Source organism: Notamacropus eugenii, chromosome 1 (assembly GCF_028372415.1).
Source record: "Notamacropus eugenii isolate mMacEug1 chromosome 1, mMacEug1.pri_v2, whole genome shotgun sequence".
NCBI lineage: Eukaryota > Metazoa > Chordata > Mammalia > Diprotodontia > Macropodidae > Notamacropus > Notamacropus eugenii.
Window position 1 is genome coordinate 479,780,864 of NC_092872.1, and position 21,715 is coordinate 479,802,578.

Below are 21,715 nucleotides of genomic sequence, written 5' to 3' on the forward strand. Positions count from 1 at the left end.
TGCTGTTTACATTTACTCAAGACAGTTTACATTTTTCTGTGTAGTCATAGGTCACATTTCCATTCTGGTCTATTACCCCCCCCAAAAAGTTAGGGATTGGATTAAAATAATCTCTCAAATCCATCCTGACACCTGACCACGATTAATTTATAGGAGAATTCTAACACATTTTAAAAGGACATCTAATACCAAAACTACATGAATTATTCTCTAAAACAGAGAAAGAAAAACTCTATCAAACTCCTTTTACAAGTCAAGTACAGTCCTAATATAACAGGGAAGGGTAAAGCAAATAAGGAGAATTATAAACCAGTGTCAGACTATATCCATTTATCCAAGGAACCATTCATTATGACTAAATTGGATTTATACCAGGATTCAAGCATGATTCGATAATAGGAAAATCATCAACACAATTAATCATATCAAAAAAACTCTGAAACCATATGACTATCTGAATAAATGTAGGAAAAGCCTTTGACAAAATACAATTTGTTTCTGTGAGAAACCCTGTAGGCATAAAAGGATTTTTAAAAAACATAACAAAAAGTATCTGTCTCACACCAAAAGCAAGCATCATATGCAAAGAGTGTATATTATGAGTTTTCCCCCAAAATACAGGGATACAGCAATGAAGGTCAATCTTCTCACTATTATTTGATATAGTTCTAGAAATGCTAGCAACAGCAATACAAAAAGAAAAAAGAAATTAAAGGCATAAAGATAAGCAAAAAGGAGACAAAACTATCCCTATTTGGTGAGAATATGATAGTTTATGTAAGAAAGCCTAGGGAATTATTGGAGAAACTAAGTGGAGCAAGTAATAGATTCTGCAAAGTGGTAGGCTATGAATAAACCTACAAAATCAACATTTCTATCTAAAACCAACAAGATCCCAAAAGCTAAATAATAGAGAAATTCCATTTAAAATAACTACAAAATGCACAAAATAATTGGGAATCAACCTACTAAAGTACATTCAATTGCAATTTAATTACAAAATGCCCCTTAAAGAAATAAAGAATAACTTAAATAGTTGGAGGAATATTCAGTGCTCATGGCTGGGTCAATTTAATAAAAAAATGACATCACTAAAGTTAATTGATAGTTCTAATGACATACCAATCAAGATTCCAAGGTGATTGATACCTTACAGAACTTGATGAACTAATAACAAAATTCATTTTGAGGAATAAAAGATATAGAAAGCAAAGAAAATTATGAAAAAAGGTAAGAAGGAAGGACTCCTAATTTCATAAATCATAAAATATTGTAAAATAGAAAAATCAAAAACAATTGGTATTGGTTAAAAAATAGGAGAAAAGATCAATGAAACATTGTTGGCAAGGGGGATTCAGAAGTAATGCAACTCAATAACCCAGTGTTTGAGTAACCCCAAAACATAAATTATTCAGCAAAGAATTTCTTATTTGATAAGAACTAATGGGGAAGCTAGAAAGCAATCTGGCAGAAATTAGGTTTAGACCAACATTATGTACTATATTCCACAGTAAATTCAAAATGTACATATTGATTTGAATATCAAAGATGGTACCATTTAAAAAAATTAGAGGAGAAGCAGATCAATCTTATCCTTAATGGGATTCCAGTTCTGTCTCCTAAACCCACCCTCCCATTCTGAGTCAGGGGGAAAAGCCCCTCCCCCTTTGTGACTGGGTTGGAATGGTCATAGAGGCGACTCCTAGTAGAAAATAAAGGGTTGCTCTCTCATTCTAGCTTCCAGTGGGACCAAATTGCAGGAAAATCAACATTTCTCTACATTTGCCACATGGAGACTGTTGGAAAAAATATAATCTAGGAGCTATGAAAAATGACGCTTCACAGATGTGTAGGGTTAGTATTAACGTTATTATCAGTAGTATTCATCCAAGTGGGCATTGTGATGTCTCTTTTGGGGAATGAACTATTCTAACATATGACAATTTCCATAAAATTGAAGCTTACATCCCAAATATTTCATTTTAACAGTGATGCTCAGAAATGTTTCTCAACTGGATGGCATTCTTTTCTATCTTCTCAAGCAGAGCAGAGCAAATGAAATTTTTACTTTTTCTGGGTGATCTAGAATCAATATCACGAGCATAAATTATTGTTAATTGTGTTATGCTGTGACAGCATACTCTATGATATAGTGATCTTTCAGGACCTAATGAGATTTTATGCAGAGTTGTTGGTTCTTGCACTAAATGGCCCCACACTATTGTGCCTTTCAAGTTTTTGTAGATTTCTGTATCCTATGTCACTATGTCACTGTTCTTACGAACAGTGACAGCTGTTAATTTTTTGATACTATCAACGTACTGCTAATCTCTAGCATGCCCTTTCTTCTCCCTCTTTCTAATTTTCTGCTTCTAATCTGCTATTGGCATGGTTGTTGTTCAGTCAATCAGTTATGTCCAACTCTCCATGACCTAGTGGACCATATCATGCCAACACTGAGTTTTCTTGGCAAAGATATTAGAGTGGTTTGCCATTTCCTTCTCCAGCAATTAGGACAAACAGAGGTTAAGTGACCTATCAGGGTCTCATAGCTAGTAAGTATCTGAGACTGGATTTGAACTCAGGTCTGCCTGAGTCCAGGCCCAGTACTCTATCCACAGAGTCACCTAGCTGCCTCATGCCATTGGCATAGGAATCAGAAAATCAAGGTTGTTAGAACTGTAATTTAAGAGTAAGTCATCTAAGGGGCAGTATATTAATATGTATAAAGTACAAGGATCTTAGCACATGTCAGCTGTTTTGTGCCTTGTCAGAGATGAAGGACTGAAGTGCCTTGACTTCCTGATACAGTTCTGGTTGTCACATCTCAGGAAAGGCATCAGAGAATTAGATTGGGAGAGCTCCGAAAAGGGCAACTAAAATGAGCAGAGTCTGAGATGGCAGCGAGGATACAGAGGAATGGCTAAAAACAGGTGGTTATTGAGTCTGGGGGGAAGCTGCAGGCAGAGCGTCATGATGGAGGAGAATACAGATTGTTCATCAAGTTCAGAAATTACAGAATCGTACACCAATGCCCTGAAAATGAATGAAGTCAAACACAGAAGATAAGCAAAAAGTTCACACAGAGAGGGGAAAACAGACAACTCCCTGCCCTGAAAGCAGCACAGCCTGAAAGCTGGCTCAAAAAGAGCAAGAAAAATTATTCATGGCAATAATAACAGACCCATCGAAGCTTATGAAGTGGACGGCAGCAACATGGAATGATGAAGAACCTGGGTTCTGTTCTAAAGCTAGAGCTAGAGAATAGCTAGCTGTGGGACATTGGGCTTCAGTTTCTACCTCTAAAAGATAAGCGGGACTAAACTACCCTAAATTTGCAGGCAGAGGTTCTGGGTTCAAATCCTGGCTGCTTATTATCAGTGTGACCTTGGTCAAGGTCATTTCTGCCCTCCAAAACATCTATGAAATGTGGGGGGTTGAATTCTCAGGTGGGGAACCTGTGGCCTTCTAGGTCTTTGGCGGCAGCCTTTTGACTGAGTCCAAGTTTTACAGAACAAATCCTTTTATTAAGGGAATTTGTTCTGTGAAGTTTGGATTCAAAGGGCTGTACTTGAGGACCTAGAGGGCCACTTGTGGCCTCAAGGCCACAGGTTCCTGACCACTGAATTTCTAAACCTTTCCAAAGCTATCTGTCCATGGAGGTAGGATGTAAGGGCAGCAGTCTAGCCTTGGCTGTCCCACGTTGAAATCAGAAGGCATAAGTCTCCCCCATAAACCTGCCTTCAGTGCCTTCCACCATCCATCAGAGAGGAGGGCTGATCTGGAGGAGTTATGGGGATGGCACAGTGAGGCAATTCCAAATGCTCATTACATATTTTCCTCTAATTTCCAACTGCTCAGAACTTCCCAGCACCTTCACTGGTGATGCTGTACCAGCTACTGGCCCTGAGTTCAAACAAAAAGATGGTGAGGAAAGGAAGGACCTAAATAATCCTGCCTTGTCCATGGGACCTATGGTCCTCCTGAAGGAGGGGATAAGAAACGCCATCCCCTGAGTAGCCAAGTGCTTCCCTTCTCTGGGGGCTAATCCAATCCTAAGTAAGGGCACTGTCCCAATTGGGAAGTAAAGTGAAAAGAGGAGGATGCGACCTCCCAGGGAAGTAGTGATGGAGCTGAGAATGAGACAATGATGTCTTGGTCTCTCACTTCTGTTTTTACCTTCACTCAGCCTTTTTTTTTAACCTCAAGTTTTGAAATCACCTTGAAACATGAATCTCAGTTTCTACCTTCTAGCCAACTAAGCCCCAAACTTACTTTGCTTGATATACCTCCCCCTGGAAATTTTGTCATTTCAGCCAAGTTGCATCAAGATGGTAGCTCTCAGGGGGAGAGAAGTTGAAAGATGAGAATATATTGTAATTAGCATTCAGTAAGTAGAACACCTCTGTTCTAGGCAGAGCTGGCTAAAACCCAGATCTTCCCTTCTCATGTTTCCTCCCCTCTCCATTCTCTAGGAAAGTTCATCTATGTAAGCCCTGAGGGTTGGATGGTAGAGCTACTGGGCTCAAACATGATCTTTCCATTTACGTTGGGCATTCCAGAGTAAATGGCAGTGGTTTCCAGGGGGCAATAGTTCAGTGCCAAAAGGGGCTGTGAGCTACTTCTGTTGGGCAAAGCAAATTAACTTCCCATAGGAACAAGTTGCTAGACCCAAACCTGGGCTGGGATAATAATAATGATGATGATGATAGAACAATGCTGTCCTTATAAATGTATAATATTTAATGATTTGGAAGGTCTTCCACATTATCATCTAATTACTGCACTACTATTCTCTGGGGTACATAGTAAGAGAAGATGTTAATTGCTTTGGGCAGATATACCTTCAGGGAGGTAAAGTAACCTGTGGAACCAAACTAGAAGCCAGGTCTAATTCCTAAGTCTAAAGTTCTTTATTTTTAAATGTGGATGGTTTTGGTCCTCAAAACCTTCTAGACACCTTTAAGTTATGTTACCCTATCTCTTATCCACCCCCCAAAAAGAATGGTTTTATTTCAAGGGTCAGGAAAATATATACAGGCAGTTTAGCAGGCTTTCAAAAGAAGGACTTATGGTATCCATGACTAGTTGGATAATGTTTTTAATTCTTTCAAATGGTCCACCAGATTCAGCTAAAGTTGCTGGTGAATGTACATAAGTGTGGAAATTGAGGGGATCAATTGAGGAATAGTTGAACAAATTGTGGTATATGATTGTGGTAGAATACTACTGTGCTATAAAAAATGATAAGAAAGTTGGTTTCAGAAAAACATGGAAGGACTTACATGAAATAACTCAGAATGAAAAGAGCAGAACCAGAACATTATATACAATAACAGCAATATTGTTTGAAGAATAACTGTAAATGACCAAGCTATTCTGAGTAATATAATCATTCGAATTAACTACAAAGGATTTATGAAGAAAAATACAATTTATCTCCAGAGAAAGAACTGACATAGGGAAGTATGTATTCTCAGAACTCAAAACACAGACTCCTTCAAAAGAAATAAAGACAAAAAACGTACTACCTGAAAGATGCAAATTGAGACTACATTGTGGAGTGCAGTCAAGATGTCAGAGTACCTCCACAAAGAAAATAGAAAGCATCCTATACTGAATTCTGATCAGGAAAGCCAAATAAAAGGCACTGTGAATTATTTTTTCAGTCCAGGAAAGCTTTAGGAGACAGTAATGTATGTGGACACAAGAAACAGGACCTGGCCAGAAGCATGTGCAGTGGGGAAACTTCCAGAGTCCAGGGATTGAGAGGGCTAAGATAAAGCACCAGGACAGGAAGTATCAGAGCAGAAAAGAGATCCAAGGGGATTTTTGAACTAGTGCTGGGTTCAGGATTGGGTGCCATCTGGCAGCTTTGTCACCTACTAACTATTTCTGGGGCACAGATCTAGAGTGGAGAGGAGTAGTCTTGAGTATTGGCCCTTGAGTATTTGCTGAGCAAGGAGCAAATTCCAGAAGTAAAATGTTATGATCAGGCTCTTATTCTAGGAGCAACTCAGTTCTAGCCTCCAGCCCATTGTGGAAGCTTGCAGTGGTATAACCAAGGCAAGAATCCCAGACCAAAGAAGGTTCAGTGGCTCTGAACCTGCAGACCCTTCTAGTGGGTCAATAGTATCTGAGTCTAGTAGCAGTCCACTGCAACTCCAAACCCAAGAAAACCAACAGACAAAACCTGGGTCATGAACTTGAAGTTTAAACACAGATGGAAAACAGACTCCCCCCTCCCCTTAAATCACAACACTTAGGGAGCATTGAAAGCTTGCAGGGCCCCATCCAGAGATGTGAAAGCAGCAGAATGATGTGAGAGGACAGAAGCTCAGGCCAGACATCTCACCTCAGAAGTCTGCAGTCTAGTACTAAAAAAGTCTGAAGTTGAGAAGCAGAATGGAAAAATGAGCAAACAAAGACAGATCCCAAACACAAAAAGCTACTATGTTGACAGAGAAGCCCCAGATACAAACCCAGAAAAAGAGAATGCCTCAAAATATATAAGCTAAGCCTCAAAGATAAATGCAGCTTGGACACACGTTCGACAAGAATTCGTACAAGACTAAATCAAGAGTTTTTTTTTAAAAATGCTAAAATGATTTTAAAAAACAAATGAGAGCAGTAGAAGAAAAAACTAGGAAAAGAAGTGAGAGCTAGAAAGATATAAAAAGAGTAATTCTCTTTGGAATTCTCTTGGGAAAGGAGGTACAAGATTTTACCGAAGAAAATAACACCTTAAAAATTAGAATTGGCCAAACTGAAGCTTATGACTGACTCCTTGAGACATCAAGAAACAATAAAACGAAGTCAAAAGACTGAAAAAATAGAAGAAAATGTGAAATGTCATAGGAAAAATAGATCAAGGAGAAAAATTTACGAATTAATGGACTCCCTGAAAACTATGAACCAAAAAAAAAAGACACCATATTTCAAGAAATCATAATGAGGGTGGGTAGGGAGGGGGGAAGGGAGAGAATATGGAACTCAAAGCTTTAAAAATGTATGTTAGAGGCTGTTTTATATGCAACTAAGAAATAAAATATATAGGCAATGGGGTATACAAATCTATTTTACCCTACAGGAAAACAAAAAGGAAGGGGATGTGAGTGGTGATAGAAGGGAGGGCAGATTGGAAAAAAGGTCAATCAGAATATGCATGGTTCTGGGGTGGGGACAGGGAGGAGATAGGGAGAAATTTTGAAATTCAAAATTTTGTGGAAGTGAATGTTGAAAACTGAAAATAAATTTATTTTTAAAATTTTAAAAATTATTTTATTTTTAATTTATAGAATAAAACAAACATTTCCATAACATAGTATAATAAAAAATATGATTGCACATGAAACTGCAAATCTATTATGTACAACTTGCTATTCCTTTAAAATTAAAATGAAGTTATTCTGTTAAAGAAAATCATAAAACTGCGTAGATGTCTTAGAACCAGAGGGCAAAGTAGAATGGAAAGAATCAGTTGAAAGAAACTCCAAAATGGGACTGCATGTGGCTTATTCAGTCAGTCAAAAAGCATATATTAAATGTTTACTATGTGTCAGGCACTTTGCTAAGCACTAGGGATGCAAAGAAAAGGGGAAAAGTTCTCTGCCCTCAAAGAGCTTATATCCAAGGAAGAAGCAATATATAAATCAGTAGGCATATATAGGAAATATACAGAATATAGAAGGCAATTTCAAAGGATAAGGCACCAAGTGTAGGTGAGGGGAGTCAGAAAAAGCCTTCTACAGAAGGTGGAAATTAAAATGAGTCTTGAAGCCAGAGTAACTAAGAAAAGGATGCGAGAAGGAAAAATCCAGGAGTGGAATACGGTCAGTACAAAGGCATGAAGACTTGAGATGGAATGTCCTATGTGAGGTACAGCAACATAGGCTAGTGTAGCTGGATTGCAGTAGAGTGCAGGGAGGAGGAGTAAGATGTAAGAAGGCTGAAAAGCAGGAAGAAGCCATGTTTTAAAGAACTTTAAATGTCAAACAATAGATTTTATATTTGATCCTTTTAATATGGAGGTTAAGTAGGGAGAGTGAGGGTGACACAGTTTATGCGTTAGAAAAATACCTTGGGCACTGAATGGAGAATGGATTGGAGAAAGACGTGATGAAGAATTATTGCAAGAGGTAATGAGGATATGAACTGGGATAGTAGCTCTTTAAGAGTAGAGAAGAGATGGATACAAGGCATGTGAAGGGAGTTAATGTTGATACACACATGCATTTGGAAAGAAGTGGCTGGTAACTGCTGGATAATTTCTTGGGTGGTAGTTATTAAGATCAGGGCTTGGGACTAGGCCCCAGGAGTTGAGGAGAGAATCCTGATTCCTCAGATGTGCACTCTTTCTCTTTCACTCTATCTCTTTGTCTCTTTCTTCCCCCACCTCCACCCTGTCTCTTTCCTTTCTATCTCTGTCTCCGTATCTCTCCCACTCTCCGTGGCTCTACTTTATTCCTGGTTTCACTCATTTTAGCTATTTAGCAGTTTCCTAACTCAACATGGGGCAGCTAGGTGGCACAGCAGGTAGAGTACCAGGCCTGCTGTGTGATCCTGTACAAGTCACTTAACTCTGTTTGCTTCAGTTTCCTCATCTGTAAAATGACCTACAGAAGGAAATGGCAAAGCATTCTAATATCTCTGACTCCAAATGGGGTCACAAAGAGTCAGATACAAATAAAAAGTGACTGAACACCCAACCCAACAGGACTGTTACTTTCCCTTTTTAGCAGCTAGGTGGTGCAGTGGATAGAGAGATGATCTTGGAGTCAGGAAAAATTGAGTTTAAATCTAGCCTCAGATACTAGCACCTAATAATAATAGCACCTACCTTCTACGGTTGTTGTGGGGATAAAATGAGATACTTGCATAGTTATTATTATTATTCAGGGTTCTGGATGAGCTGTGATCAAGCAGTCTCTAAGGACGACATCTCAGTAGGCTGGAGGAAATGTCTCCCCAGTTCCTGGCCAGACACGAACTAATAGGAAGGTCAAAAATCCATTATCTCCCCTTACTATTGTCCTGTGAGCCAGACTTCTATTTGGCTTTGAGTACAGAATGCTAACAAAGGTGAGTGACATCTTCTTTGGGAAAGAAGTAACTTTAAAGTTTTATACCACCTCTTGCTAAACTCTGCTCTTTGAGGAAAAAAGGTATTATATGTGCAGAAGAGTCTACAAGAGACAGAGGGAAGGGTCTATGAGGTACTGACTGGTGCAACATAAAAAACAAGGCCTTAAACTCAAATCTGCTTTCTCATCACAGATTCTCCAGTATAGCCTAACCTATTTTTCTATCTCTCAGGATGCAGAATCATAGAATATCATAATTGGAAGAGACATCTCAGGGGTTATGTCATCAACCCATACCTGAACAGGAATTGCTCTCTCCAACATTCCTGACAGGCCTTCTTCACTGAAAGAAACACCAGGCATGGGGAATCTGCCATTTTTGGGCAACCCGTTCCACTTTTGGATAGATCTAAATGTTAAGAAAAATGTTTCTTGCTCTTTTCCATCTTTGTATTTACATATAGCAATTCTTCTTTCTGTAATGCTTTCCCCTCACCTCATTTTCCCCTCCACCAGAGACCTCCTCTAGAAAGTCCTCTTGAATTATCTCCCAATCATTCCTTTATTGTGCAGCCTTTCACCACCTAAGACTTTCATTTGGAGTCCATTTTACTGTGCTGATAATTTGCTTCTGCAGTTTCTGGTATACATTCCTAAACTGATTTACGAAGTTATGATTAGTGATTTGTTTCCTTCAACTATATTGTAAACTCCACGAAGATAGGGACTGTGGCTTTTAATCCTTCTATATCACTCAGAATACTTGGTACAGTACTCAGCCCATATAGGTAAGTGTTCAATCAATGTTTATGAATTGACACTCGGATATATATAGTTGTATCTCTTTGGTAATGAGGCTGAAGCTGATACACAAAGGCCCAGAACTAGCCCCTCCTCCTTTGTAGAGATGGATTCTGTCTCACACAGGGTCTCTAGCCCCAAATATCTGAAGAATACAACCTGCACAACAACCTAGTGGGAGAGTGCATGGTATGGTGGAAAAACTCAGAATTAGAAGTCAGGAGACCTCAAGTTGATTTTGCCTTGCTGCTTAGCTACCCGTGTGACCTCAGGCAAATCACTTAAAACTCTTTTGGCCTCAGTTTCTCCATCTGTAAAATGAGAGGATAGGATTAGCAGCTGGTCACTACATGAACTGGTATCTTTTAGAAACAATGATCTGACACACCAGGAGGAATCAAAGGCTTTCTTTCCTCTCCGCCTACTACCCTGGCTTGATTCTGGTCAGGACATCTCAGAATTAGTTATCAGTTCTTTTTAATCATAGGAATTCCCTCCTGGCCTTTCCCCCAGTTTCCCCACCCACCCAGTCTTTAAAATTAGATACATCACTCAACTTTCAACCTGTCTTAATTGATAGAATAACTATAATCAGTTGGTACCACTGACTTTTAATGGCTTCGAAATATCTCTCTTCATAGAAAATATTTTTTTTCTTTTCAAATTCTTGAAAAACACATCCTTCTTTAGAGAACTAAATAACTTCAGGATATTAGTTAGATTAGATGACTTGAAAGTTCCTTCCAATTCTGAACTTCTATGATTCTATCCAACATCTGAAATGAATTGAGGGTGAAAGTGAAGTGGTACACAAGATGCATTCTAATTTGAAGTGTGACTATAAACTAAGAAGACTAAATTTTAAACAAATATACCAGAGCTTAAGCTCAAATTTCTGAAGCTAATTCTTTGAACAAGGCTGGCTCCTTTTATATTTAGTACATTGTCAGGAGGTTCTCCCTGACGTGGTTGCCCTGCAAACCTGCTGACATGCAAAGGATAATGGGGAAAATCACAGATTTAGAGCTGTAAGGGACCTCAGAGGCTATTTTGTCCAAACACCACATTTTACAAGTGAAGAAACTGAAATTCACAGAAGTTAAATAATTTTTCCAGGGTCACAGTGTCAAAGACAGGATTTGAAACAGGTCTTCCTTATTCCAAATCTAATACTTGTCTATCTATTACACCATGCTTGTGTGGATATCCTGGGAAAGAGAAAATTACACTGACCCTAAATCAATACTATGTTCTCTAACTCATTCTAAAAGCAAATAATTTTGAGATTATCCTTTATTGGGAATTATCTGAACCACCTCTTCTTTTTAACCTTCCCTACTCTTGGTTTAGTTAAATATAGCTAATTATGAGTGGGCTATAACATACAAACATAACTATAAATATTCAATTCTATTCAACAAATAGTAGTAAGCGCTTATGCACATGTACAAGGTACTAATTCAAGATGCTAGTGATACAAAAAAAAAATCTCTACTACCTCCTCAAAAAAAAAAAAAAAAAGCTAACCAGGAATCTCTGTTTTTAATGACTTTAATGTTGACTATGACAAATGAAAGTTAAGCTGCATTTTAACTATCTTAAAAAAAATATTACCACCACCAGAAGTTACATATCCAAGGGAATGCTGTACCCTTCAAAATGCTCCCCTTGGGTGAATAATATATTTAGGCCTTTGGGGCCTATATTGTATTCTTTTGAATGCCTCAAGAGAGGGGAAATCTTTTTCTTCTGAGAGTGGATTTGATTTGGGTAAACTACCATCAGTCATTTTCAGAAAAGTCTGATGAAAAAGATTGGTCCATATCAATGTTGTCAAAAATGGAGGTGTGATTCTAAAGTCATGAGAATGCCTTTTTCTTTTTTTAAAATATTTTCTCTTTATTTTTCCCAAGTAACATGTAAAAACAATCCTTAACAGGTTTTTAAAACTTTGAGTTCTAAAGTCTCTCCCTTCCTCCCTTCCCACTCCCCCCTCATTGAAAAGGCAAACAGTTCAATATAGGTTATACATGTGCAGTCATGCAAAATATAACTTGTCATGTTGTGAAAGAAAATACAGATAAAATAATCAAGAAAAATAAATAAAGTTTAAAAAAAAGTATGCTTCAATCTGTATTCAGACACCCATCAGTTCTTTTTCTGGGGATGGATAGCATTTTTTCGTCATAAGACCTTCAGAACTGTCCTGGATTGTTGTACTGCTGAGAATAGCCAAATCATTCACAGCTGATCATCCCTCAATACAGCTGTTACTTTGTACACAGTACATTTTACTTTGCATCAGTCCATGTAAAGACTGCCTTTTTTGCATGTCTCTGAGTTCCATTTCCTAAGAATTTTCTAAAATGGCAGCCTCCTTGGCATAGATGTAAGATCTCTTTTGAGACCACCTTACAGGACAATAATCTTTTGGATACATGATGTCATTAAAAAATAACCTTTCTCATTGTACTGTCAGGCAGCTAGGTGGCACAGTGGATAGAGTGCTGAGCCTGGAGTCAGGAAGATGAGTCTTCCTGAGTTCAAACCTGGCCTCAGACACTTCCTGGCTGTGTCACTCTGGACAAGTCACTTCACCTTGTTGGCTTTAGTTTCCTCATCTGTAAAATGAGCTGGAGAAGGAAATGGCAAAACCAACCCAGTGTCTTTGCCAGGAAAACCCCATATGGGGTCATGAAGAATTGGACGTGACTGAAAAACAACTGACAAAATTGTATAGTCACTTCAAATGAATTAAACTAGGGATATCCCCATCCCTCCCATCTCATTCAACAAACTTAGCACTTACTGCTTTTCAGAGCAGCATATTTAGTGCTGCCATATTTTACAGTAGATGTAAAAAGATAAAAAATACATGCTCCTCATGGAATTTACAATCTAGTAGGAGACCTGTATGCAGTTCATACAAATAATAATAATAGAAAATAAAATTAAAGAGTGTAAGTTTGCCTCTTTATAAAAGAGGTAATACTACTAGCTTACATTTATATAATGCTTTAAGGTTTAAAGGATATCCTCAGGACAGCCCTGTATAATCCACTTAACATAAGCATTATAAATCCCCATTTTACAGATGGGAAAACTGAGGCTCAAAGTGGTTAAATGCCTTGTGTGGGGTCACTGAACTATATCCCAGGGGCTGTTGTGAGGAAAATATTTTATAAACCTTAAATACAAATGTGAGTTGTTTTTATTATCAGTAGTAACCATGCTATTAGGACTAAAACCCAAGTCATGTGATCCTTGAGTCTAGGGTTCTTTCCTTTACGCCCCTCTGCATCTTAGAAATAAAAATGAAGTACTGTCTATGCAATGTATGAGAAAAGCTGGCTCTTTTCTGACTGGAAAAACAGGAAAAGTTTCAGGGAGGCCTCAGCATTTGAGGTGGGTATAAAAAGAGGGGTAGGATTTCAACAGGTAGATGGAAGTGGGGATGGATTCTAGGGGGAAAAAAGCAAAGTAGTGTGAAAATGTGTCATTTCTATAGAAATGGCAAGTAATAGTTTGATTAGAGTACAGAATATGAGGTGGAGATTAGCTACTAAATTTAAGCTACAAAATTAGGGTGGTAGAAAGCTTCAAATGCCAGGCTTGGTGCCTGGCATATGGAAGGTGTTTAATAAATGATTGTGCATTGATTTTGACAAGAAGTAATAGGAAATCATTAAAGAATGTTGTACTGAGTAAAATGATCAAATCTATACACAAGGATGATTTTTCTGAAAGGAAAGGTTAGAAAGGGAAAGAGATTGAAAGAAAAAGATACTTGATTAGGAAGCTATCACCATAAACCAGATGAGTAGTGATAATGAAGATCTGAACAACAGTGTTGCCTAGGGGAAGATAACTGAAGGGGATACAATATGAGAGATGCTTCAAAGGGAATCTAGACAGGAGTTAGTTGGTAATTTTATTAAATGTCAGGGATGAGGGAGAAAGTTCACAAAGGATAACATCAAGGTTTTGCAACTGACTAGAGAGAATGGTGGTGCCATCAACAGAAAAAAGGAATGTCAGAAGGAGAACAAGTTTTGGAAGGAAGGTTCTGGGTGTATTGAGTTTAAGATGTAAACAGGACATCCAGGTAGAGATGTCCATTGGGTTGTTGGAGACTTGAGTGACTTGAACTTGGGGAAAAGGAAAGGCTGAAGATAAAAGAGTACAGAGTAGGGGGTAAGATGCTTGGACATGGTAATTAAAACTGAGCAAATTCATGTGGTTCTAAAGAGAAACATTGCTGAGATGGAAAATGATCTATCTGAGGACAGGTCTTGGAGGACAACCACAAAAACTGAATGGTCAGGAAGAATAACCAGATTTGGAGACAAAGAGGGTACAATATTAAAGAGACGTAGGAGAACCAGAAGAGAGTAGAGTTTCAGTTTTGCACATGTAAAGTTTGAGTACCTGGGGAGACATCTTAGGGAAGAAGCCCAATAGGGCAATTGGAGATGCAGATTCGGAGTTCAGATAAGAGTAAGAAGTTTAGAAATACTAGTTTGTGAGTCATCTGCTTAGAGATTAAAGTGGTAGGAATAAATTAGGTTGTTCAAAGAAGAACATATATTAGAAGACCAAGACTATAAACAAGAAACACTTACATTAAATAGTCAGGCAGAGAAAAAGGAGGCAGGGAGGAGTCTCAAAAGGTCCATAAAAGAGGAGAATTAGGTGAGAGTATCCACTAGAAGGGTGTGGTCAACAGTGTCATAAGCAGCAGAGGTCAAGGAGTTTCAGGACTGAAAAAAAGGTTAATTGTATCCGGGGATTGGGAAGGCTTCCCACTCATGACCTTGGAGGGAGCTGTTCCAATAGATTGGCAAGAATGGAAACCGTATGGTATGATGGTGTCATTTGAAACTCATTTGGCACATTCCCCCACTGAATGGTGGTCACCAAATTAGGTTATACTGGATCCTCTCCCTCATGAAACACCTACAGCATTTCCTGTGACAAGGAGTTAACTGATAATAGAGCTCTAGAGTTAGAAGTGACCTCACAGTTCTCAAGGAGGATTAGATTTAAAGAGCAAAGACCTTTATGTGGACAGCGGAAGATCTAGATTCAAATCCAGTCTCTGCCACATGGGGCCTTGGCCAAGTTTCTCAACCCCAATTTGTCTTGATTTTTCCTTCTGTAAAATGAAGAAGTTGGATTAGATGATCTCTAATTTCCCTTCCATGATCCCAAATGACCCTATAATGAGGGAGAAAAGTATTTGGTAACCTGGAGGGGAAGAGATGAAGGTGGGAGGACAGCCCCAGCCTGGCCCCTCTGATGCAGTTTCTGTCCTCTTATTCCAAATCTGAACAATTCATTCCCAACCAGATTCTACACTTGAGTCCCTGGCTCAGCCGGGAACCTGCCCCCTACCCTCCCTCCCTCTCCCTCTCCTGCATTCCCCATTCCCCTTCCCTTTCCTTCCTCTCCTTCCCCTTATTTCCCTCCGTTTGTTTCCTTCTCCTCTCCCTCTTCTCACTTCTTTTCCTTCTCCCACTTCCTGTTCTCCTTCCCACCGCTCCCTTTTTTGTCCCTCCTCCCCAACTTTCCTTCTTTCTTTCCTCTCCCCCTCCTCCTCTCCCATTTCCCTTCTCTTTTCTCTCCCTTCTAAGACTCCTTCCCCTGCTTCTCCTATCCATTTCCCTCTCCTCACTTCCTCTCTCCCTTTTCCTCGTTTCCCCATTTCCTCTCCCTCCTCCTCCCCTCCCTTTTCTCTCTTATTCCCCCTCCTCTTCTCCTTCTCCTCCTTCCCCTCCCCTCTCCTTCTCTTACCTCCCATCTCCTCCCCCCTTCGTTTCCACGGCGACAGCCCCCGCTCCTCGCAGGAAGTGGGCGGGGAGGGGGCGGGGCGTCTCTGTGACGCCAGGGGCCTTGGTTAAATGGCGAAGGCCGAGGGGCTCCAGGTGGGGTTTGAACTGGCCAATGGGCGAGCTGCCGACCCGGAGTCGGAAAAGGAGGCGGAAGAAGGGAGGAGTCGTTGGGGGAGGCGGGCTGCATGCGCCCCGCCGTCTCCATGGCACTACCCTGGCCTCCGATTTCAACGACTTCATAAGGAGGCGCTTCTGGGCACAGCCGTGCCGTTCCTGGTGAGGGGAGAGGACTGGGGGGGGGAAACCCAGCCCCGGCCGGCCCTCCAAGTCTCCCTCCCGCCGCGGTCCAAGGTCTGCCCCGGGCCAGCCCCGCCCTGTGGACTCCCCCTCTCCCGGGAGACGTCACACTTCCGAACCCCCGCGGAGGGGAGGAGGGGGGTATTAACCTGGGGACTTACCCCCCATCCGGGCATTTACTCCATCCGATGATCTCTCCAAGAACTGCCCCGGATGGCGCTGGCTCGGCCTACTCGTGCTTTCTGGATCTCCTGACCCGCCAGGCGATCGGGGATGCCCGCTCCCTGAGGTCCCGGTCACCGCGGGCGCGGCTGGGGCGGGCCCCTGGCCGTACCTTCTCCCGTTACTCCATAGGCCTCCGGCGGTCCTTGAGCCGGACCTCTCCCCGGTGAGGGCTGTGGGGGTGGGGCGGCCCCAGACAGGCCCGTCCGGTGAATGAAGGGAGGCGGTTCCTCTCCCCGCGCTCCAGGGACCCCCCACCCACCCCCGCCCCGGGTCCCCCGGTGGCTTTTTTCTGTTTCTGCCTCCCCTGGGCCCAGGCTCTCCGCTCGGGCATTTGTGACTTGAACCCTTGGCAGGCGAATGCTGCCCACGCCGAGGTTTGGGGAAGAGCTCGCATGCCCTCCCTGGCCCTGCCTGGGTACTTCTAGGAACTTGATGAGTCTTTTTCCAGTGGGCAAAGTGGGTTCTTTAGGCTGCTGCCACCAAGCCTCCTCCCCCGCGATGAGAGACCCTCAGATTTGTGTCCCTTAACATTCTGCCTCCTTGGCAGCGCAGGGTTGTCTAACTCACTGGCTTTTGTCATCTCACCTCTGTGAACTGGGCTGAAGCCTGGCAGTGCTCTATCATCTGGGCTATGGCTCTGGTTTTTTAAATTATGAGCAGTGATAAGATTTAATGATGACCAGTGAGATATTCATCCATCTTTAAGAGAAGTTGTCGAGGGAACTACAGCCTGGACTTTCAGTTTCCTCTTTTTGTCTTTCTCATTTTTGTCTTATGAAATTTTTGTCCCCAGCATTTAAAAATACACAAATCCATATCTAAACCACCTTGGCACACTTAATGTTTATAAATACCTAGTAGCTATGTTAGGTTAGTAGCTATGATAGATTAGCCCAGGAGTTAAGGTCTTAGTATATTCTTTCTGTGATGGGATGACCTCAGGGGATAATAGAGTAAGAGGTAAACTAAAGATTCTTTGAGAGGAAAGCTGAAAGAGTAAAGAAGGTCCTTGCTTCAGTTCCACAAATACTAAGGGAACAGAAATATTATTTATGGGGAAACTAAGTATGCTAATACTGGTTGGGATGTTCTTAAATTGGCTATCCCTCAGTTGATATTATACTGGTTGGGATGTTAAATTGGATATTCTTCACTTGAAAATAGGTAGTTAATGAAAATTTGTGGATTAATCAATCAACAGTCCAGTCCATGCTTAAGGGCTTAAGTGCTTAATAAGTGTTTGTTAAATTGAATCTTAGGAACATGTTAGATTTGATTCTATCTATCTGTTGAAATTTATGTTTTAAAAACTTGTGACAAAAAAGTTGCGCATTTGATAAGTTGTGCATAGTATAAACATGGTTAGCTAAAAAAGTGCAATATTTTTGCTTTATGTACTTAAAGTAGAAATTCTTGACTAAGGTTATTTCTCCACACTCTCAAGATCTTCTCCTACACCCCTAAAATTTAATAGACTCAGCTTACAGATGAAATAACTTTGTTTTACAAGGTGAAGCATGACGGTCTGGTTGCTTTTTTTTTATCTATCACTAACAAGATTCAGAATAGATTGCTCTCAGCTATATCCATCTTTCACCTACTACTCTAGCTAACTTGCACTGCATTCCTTTCTGTCAGTTACACTTCTCAGTGATGATTTTTTTGAAGTGGGATTACAACTGTGCTTTGCAGAGTAAGATCATGATAAAAGCAGTGAAGGGCCAGTTTAAAAAGTCAGAAATGCTCATGATGGCCTCCCTCAAATTGGCATTATATTTACTTCTTATGTAATATTTGTTTTGTCACTTGTATAAAATGTAGCTAATAAAATTAGTTTTCCAAGTTGAGGAATAATAGTCACCCAGTTAATATCATGTGAGTAATTGTGGGAGAACAAAAGTGGAAGATGTTCATAATTTAATTCTTGTGCCCATGAGCAGGTTTCCACCTTGCGGGAAAAACGGCATAACGACTGTCACACAGAAGAAGGTCTTACGAACACCTTGTGGAGCTCCCAGCGTAACAGTTACGGTATGTGAGGGGACATGGGGCAAGGGCTTCACCTTTTTGGAAGCTTTTGCATTAGGGGAGCTTGCAAGTCTTTGATAGTTGGTTATCACCCTTTAAAGTGATATTCATGTTTGTTTCAGCTTGGTCTTGCTTTGCATATGGTGATTTTGTTTGGTGATAAGAATAATATTTAAACTGTGCATAACAGCTAATTCCATATTGTTTTTGGTCAGCCTTGCAAATATCAAAAAATCAAACGAGTGATATTTTCATTTATCTGCAACATTCATACAGACTTCATCTTTAACTAGTGCCAAAAACCTGATTCACTAAAAACAGAAGATTAATAGTCTTAGGAATTACAGTATTAGTATTATGGGACATACTTTGCATTTCTAAAAGTTTTTATTTGCCTTTTGGACCTTGACCAAAACTTTTAGGCCCAGGAGGTCTCTAAGCCAATGCCAGTTAATTAGCATGAATATTTTAAATTACGTTGCAGAGTTCAAATTAGACCTCTTATTTTGACATTCTACATTATAGAGTTTTTTAGATCATAGGCAGAGTGGAAAGTCAAATTCAAAGATGCTGGGACCTGGACACTGGTATAAGCCAGAGGAAAATGGTTGTATTTGCAGATACTTCTCTTTACTGTGCCAGCCCTTACTTTGTCTACAATGAAACTCATCTGAAGTGAACTTAGTCACCTACTGCATGGGAACTCAAATCTTGGTTCTTGATACTTGAATATGGTCTACACGGATGCATGTGCATGTAGGTGGTAGCTGTGCTGTGGGCCCAGTGGCTAAGCTTTCAGCAAAACCCCCAAAGCAGGAAGCTCTCTTTTTCATGCCCAGTTTACTTATCCGCAGATCAACCTTTTATTGTGTTGCCCTCCCCTGCCCGCCAGAAGAGAATGATGAAGAACCGCTCTTCAACTCCCCCCTTACATGTTCACGTGGATGAGAACACTCCTGTCCACGTCCACATAAAAAAGATCCCGAAACCAACACCGGCCAAGAGCCAGGTAGGAGCATGCCAATTGGGGCGTGGTGAATGAAGGCTGCGGACCAGGGCCAGCACCAGGGCCTAGACATCACCCAGGTCTCTTGCTTTGTTTTGTCTTAATTTTTACAACAAATGGTCAGGAAAAGAAAGTTCTCTTCATCTAGACGTCAGCAGCAGCATCTTCATGGAAGATTTTTTCTTATACCATAGCATACCATACCATAATAAGTGTTTTGCTTGGGTTGCTGCATGTAGTATCATATGATCATATCCATTGCATATATTTGTGTGTGTATGTTCATATTCAACAGAAGTCGCATAAACGTGGCATGAGAGGGGACACGGTGAATGTCCGGAGGAGTGTTCGAGTGAAAACTAAAGTCCCTTGGATGCCCCCTGGTAAAGGATCTGTCCGGCATATAGGCTGCAAATGGGAGGTAGGCTTCATTGTATACTCTCATACTAATACTATTTGAGCAAACTTGGTTTGAATTTACTTGAAAAACTTAGTTTAGGTGATCCCAGTGATCTCTCCTTTGTAGTGGATTTAAGCAGGAATTTCATAGTTTCTTTTCCCATGAGAAAGTCTCTATAGATCTTCTAGTTTATAAAGTATTATAAATGAGATTGATGATTTTATTTAAGCAAATGAGAACTTATAGACCCTCCAAAGATGTTTCAATTCTCAGACCATATTTTCTGAACTCCTCTTTGACAGTGACCTTCAGAAGCAGATTGTGAACAAAGCTAGAAAAATTCAACCCGTTATTTATTATTATTAGTTATTCTACAGCCATAACTAGTTTTTGATACAAAAGGAGTATTTGATGTATCCAACAGCCTTGATTCCAAATTACTCTTGACTTTCTAAAAAAAATCAAATAGACTCTTAAAGTATAAAGATTGCTCCCGTTGAAAGAGAGTATGCCATGTGCTCTAAAAGCAGTTTTCAAAAAGGAATTTCCAAATTTTTTTTGAGCAATGCTAACTTCATTGAAATAAATGACTTTCCAGTGTAACTACATTAAAGGAGATCAAACTGATTTAGATGGACATGCTCTGCTCTGATGAGTAAAAGATCAATCTCATTACTTTGCTATATTTTAATTCCCCTGCTATGGGAAATCAGTTTCTCCCTAGTAGGGTTATGTTACTTCTGAGAGAGAGAGAATAAATAATTCTGGGGAGTAAAATGAAACAGTGAATTGATCTATGTGTGTAAAATACCATGTCCTAAATTTAATAACCTTTAGGAGACATGCAAACATTAAAATGAATCTACTTTTTTGTGTGTGTTCAAGATCATGTCAATAAACAAGTCACATTAGCTGCTTTTTAGTCTCTTATACATATAGTATAATGCGCACTGACTGACTGGGCAATAAGGAGACTTCCGTATGATTCCCTACTCTAGGGAATCATACCTAGCTGTGTAACCTTGGGAAAGTAATTTAGCCTTCCTGGGCCTCAGTTTCCTCATATGTAATATAAAGTTGTACTAGTTGATCTGTAAGGGCTTTTAAATTGCCCAAACTCTATGTGCTTGCTTAGTGGTTTTTTCCTTTTGACCACCTGGCCCAATCATTTACTCTACTTTATGTATCTTTAAAGGATTTATCTTACAGTGTGTGTCTGTATCCTTGTGAGAAGTGGGCCAAATTTGTTCTCTCCATTTTACAGATCAGGAAACCAGAGAACCAAAAAGAGTTAAAAGATTGGTTCTAGGTGCTTTCTGAATTGATTGGGGGAGGAGGATGTAGAGGTACAAATAGAATCCAGGAGACTGAGTTCACAGTATGCATTCTATAATTGGTTGATGACCCTATTTTCCATCTCCAGCGTGCTGTGCAGCTTTTTGACTTAAGGTTTGTAAAGTCTTGCCTGATGGTAACGTTATCTTTTTTGGTCACCTTTGTGTCAGAATCCACCTCGTTGTCTAGATATATCTCCACCGTCTTCAGAGAAACTAGTTTCAGTGATGCGATTAAGTGACCTTTCTACAGAAGATGAAGATTCTAGTCACTGTAAAACAAACCGTTATGAAAAGAAGATGGACAGTTTAATGAATACAGTTGGTTGTCTTAAATCAGAGGTATGCCTATGATGAAGTAGGAGGGGGTAGTAAGGGGAATTGACAAAGGAAGTGCAAAATAGATGAACTTTGGCTAGTTCCCCTTGGAACCATATGACATGTAGTCCCAGGAATAGAATTAATATTGTCCTCTGTACTACTAGAGATTAAGATAATCCAGAACAGTCAGACTGGGAGGATGGGTGAGGGGAAGTGGTTTCTACCATAAATATATATAGCTAGGGAAGCCCTATTACCAAAAATAGACACTCTTTCTCCTTCCGCTCCCAATCCTTAGCAAAGCTCTCTCTGTTGTGTGGCAAATTGGGGTGATTGCCTGTGGTTCTTCATTTTGGGGAGCGGTGATTGGGTTTTTATGCTGTTGTGAC

The 21,715-nt window shown here is 40.1% G+C and overlaps 1 protein-coding gene across 9 annotated transcripts in view; it reads left to right on the forward strand.

Moving 5' to 3' along the window:
* The first annotated feature begins 1,689 nt into the window (after positions 1 to 1,689).
* The window catches only part of ODF2 (outer dense fiber of sperm tails 2), a 51,371-nt gene continuing 31,345 nt past the window's right edge, over positions 1,690 to 21,715 (forward strand). The window contains exons 1-5 of one of the 9 annotated variants that reach the window (XM_072632585.1): positions 1,751 to 1,854; positions 18,178 to 18,268; positions 19,120 to 19,274; positions 19,567 to 19,692; positions 21,177 to 21,347. In XM_072632585.1, the coding sequence (XP_072488686.1) occupies positions 1,825 to 1,854; positions 18,178 to 18,268; positions 19,120 to 19,274; positions 19,567 to 19,692; positions 21,177 to 21,347 (573 nt within the window). In that variant the 5' untranslated portion in view covers positions 1,751 to 1,824. Of the gene's footprint in view, positions 1,855 to 14,658; positions 14,745 to 15,766; positions 15,992 to 16,122; positions 16,401 to 18,177; positions 18,269 to 19,119; positions 19,275 to 19,566; positions 19,693 to 21,176; positions 21,348 to 21,715 lie in introns of those variants that run through there. The other 8 variants (XM_072632587.1, XM_072632583.1, XM_072632591.1 and 5 more) reach the window with 8 other exon arrangements.